The sequence below is a fragment of the Sapajus apella genome, unplaced genomic scaffold (genome assembly GCF_009761245.1).
Source record: "Sapajus apella isolate SASKATOON/1434 unplaced genomic scaffold, GSC_monkey_1.0 scaffold12695, whole genome shotgun sequence".
Lineage (NCBI taxonomy): Eukaryota > Metazoa > Chordata > Mammalia > Primates > Cebidae > Sapajus > Sapajus apella.
In genome coordinates, this window is record NW_022449616.1 from 1 (window position 1) to 1,586 (window position 1,586).

Genomic DNA, 1,586 nt, shown 5'->3' on the forward strand with positions numbered 1-1,586 from the left:
GCTGTCTGAGACGCCATACAATAGGCTGTTGGCGAAGACACTCCTGAGGAGCTGCACAGGCTCGAACCAGGACTGGATGAGCAGCAGGGAGATGCGGAGCAGCTCTATGTTCTGCAGGGGAAGGACCGGCAGTGGGTGGGCTGCCCGGGGGCTCTGACCACAGGCCTCCCCATCCCTGCCTGTGGAGAGCGTGACCACTCACGGATTTCTGCTGAGTTTCCTTTTTGCTGGCCGGTGTCGGGATAGACTCTGAGAAGCAGAGGGAGGTCTGGGGGTTCTGCAGGAAGGAATACTTCTGTTCCTTCGGGATATAGGCTTCTTCCTAGGAGAAGGACCGCCCACCAAGGTCCATGCTGGTGACCAGCTCCCACTCTTACTTTTCTGGGACCTCTCTCGGCCTATGCTCATCTGCCTGCATCTTCACTTCTGAAACAACCCTGAGCTCCTTCGTTTCCTCCCACTACTTCCCAGCAGGGGAAAGGCACTCCTTCCCGCTACCCCTGACTGGCACCCATTCCCCAAGAGCTTACGAACTCCTGGTAGGTGTCAAAGGCCAGCTGGTGCAGGCGATGGGCGCGGAGCATAGCATTGTCCAAAAGCCTGGATAAGGGAATTGTTGGGAAGGCACCGGCCTCTTGAAGCTGGGGCAGGCAGAGCAGGGTGAAAGCCAGGAGCATGGATGTCCGGGAGCCTGGGAAGAAATCGGAGGGAAAGGGAGGGAGCCAGAGAGCAAGAGGCCAAGGCTATTGCTCAGGGGCTGGATTTTTAAAAAATTATTATCTCTCTGGTACCAGGAACATTCTGAGATTGGCTTAGGTGGCGATACCGACATTCAGGAGCCTGAAACCTGAGGGTTAGTCCCCTCGGTCCCATCTACAGGGCGCTGCCTCTCCCTCAGGACATATAATACCAAAAGGGATTTTAGGGGTGCATACCTGCAGCCATTGCAGCTAGGTGAGCTGTCCACAGGACTCTCCGTGGTTTGGGGAGTTGGGCCTGGGATCCTGGAGCTGGTCTCTTGTGGGCCCTTTTATACCCTGTCCCCTTCTCTCTCCCTACTTGCCCCTGTTTCTTCGTACATTTATGCATGGGACCCTGGACGTGCCTGTGCTAATGGATAATTCAGAAGCTTCTCCCACACACTGTGGTACCGTATCCCTGGCTTGTCATCTTTCCCTTCCCACCGTCACCAGCGCTGTGCACAGAGTGTTGGCCAGAGGAACCACCCAACCTGGCCTCTCTTTAAGGGGCAGGTGGGTTTCCTCTGGCAGCATGCCATGGTGGCCAACCTGAAGGCGGGAAGGGATGTCGGATAGCCAGTCCTTGAGACCCACACGGACCCCATCCCACTCTCTATCCTATCCATTTCCTCCTCCCCGCGTGGTTCCCCTCCTCCCACCAGAGAGAGTGTGCGCTGGGAAAAAGGGCCCACCACAGCCAACAGATTCTGGGGGTTCTGGGCAAGATTCAGTCCTGAATTCCACTTTGGCTGAGTCCTCCTGGGCCGGCCTCAGGCAGCTGGATGCAGTGCTAACACCCACCAGTAGAGGGAACCAACCCCATACTTTCCCTCCCCTTTTTCTGAG

General features: G+C 56.7%; 1 protein-coding gene across 1 annotated transcript; it reads right to left on the reverse strand.

Annotated features, from left to right (window-relative positions):
* Positions 1-6: 6 nt before the first annotated feature.
* LOC116548469 (somatotropin) lies at positions 7-1,086 on the reverse strand (the record flags this gene model as incomplete). Its single annotated transcript, XM_032273906.1, has 4 exons — positions 936-1,086; positions 531-691; positions 203-322; positions 7-111 (listed from the first exon to the last, which is right to left on the reverse strand). Coding segments are annotated over exons 1-4 (396 nt in total), but the record flags the coding sequence as incomplete, so codon positions are not given.
* Positions 1,087-1,586: the final 500 nt, after the last annotated feature.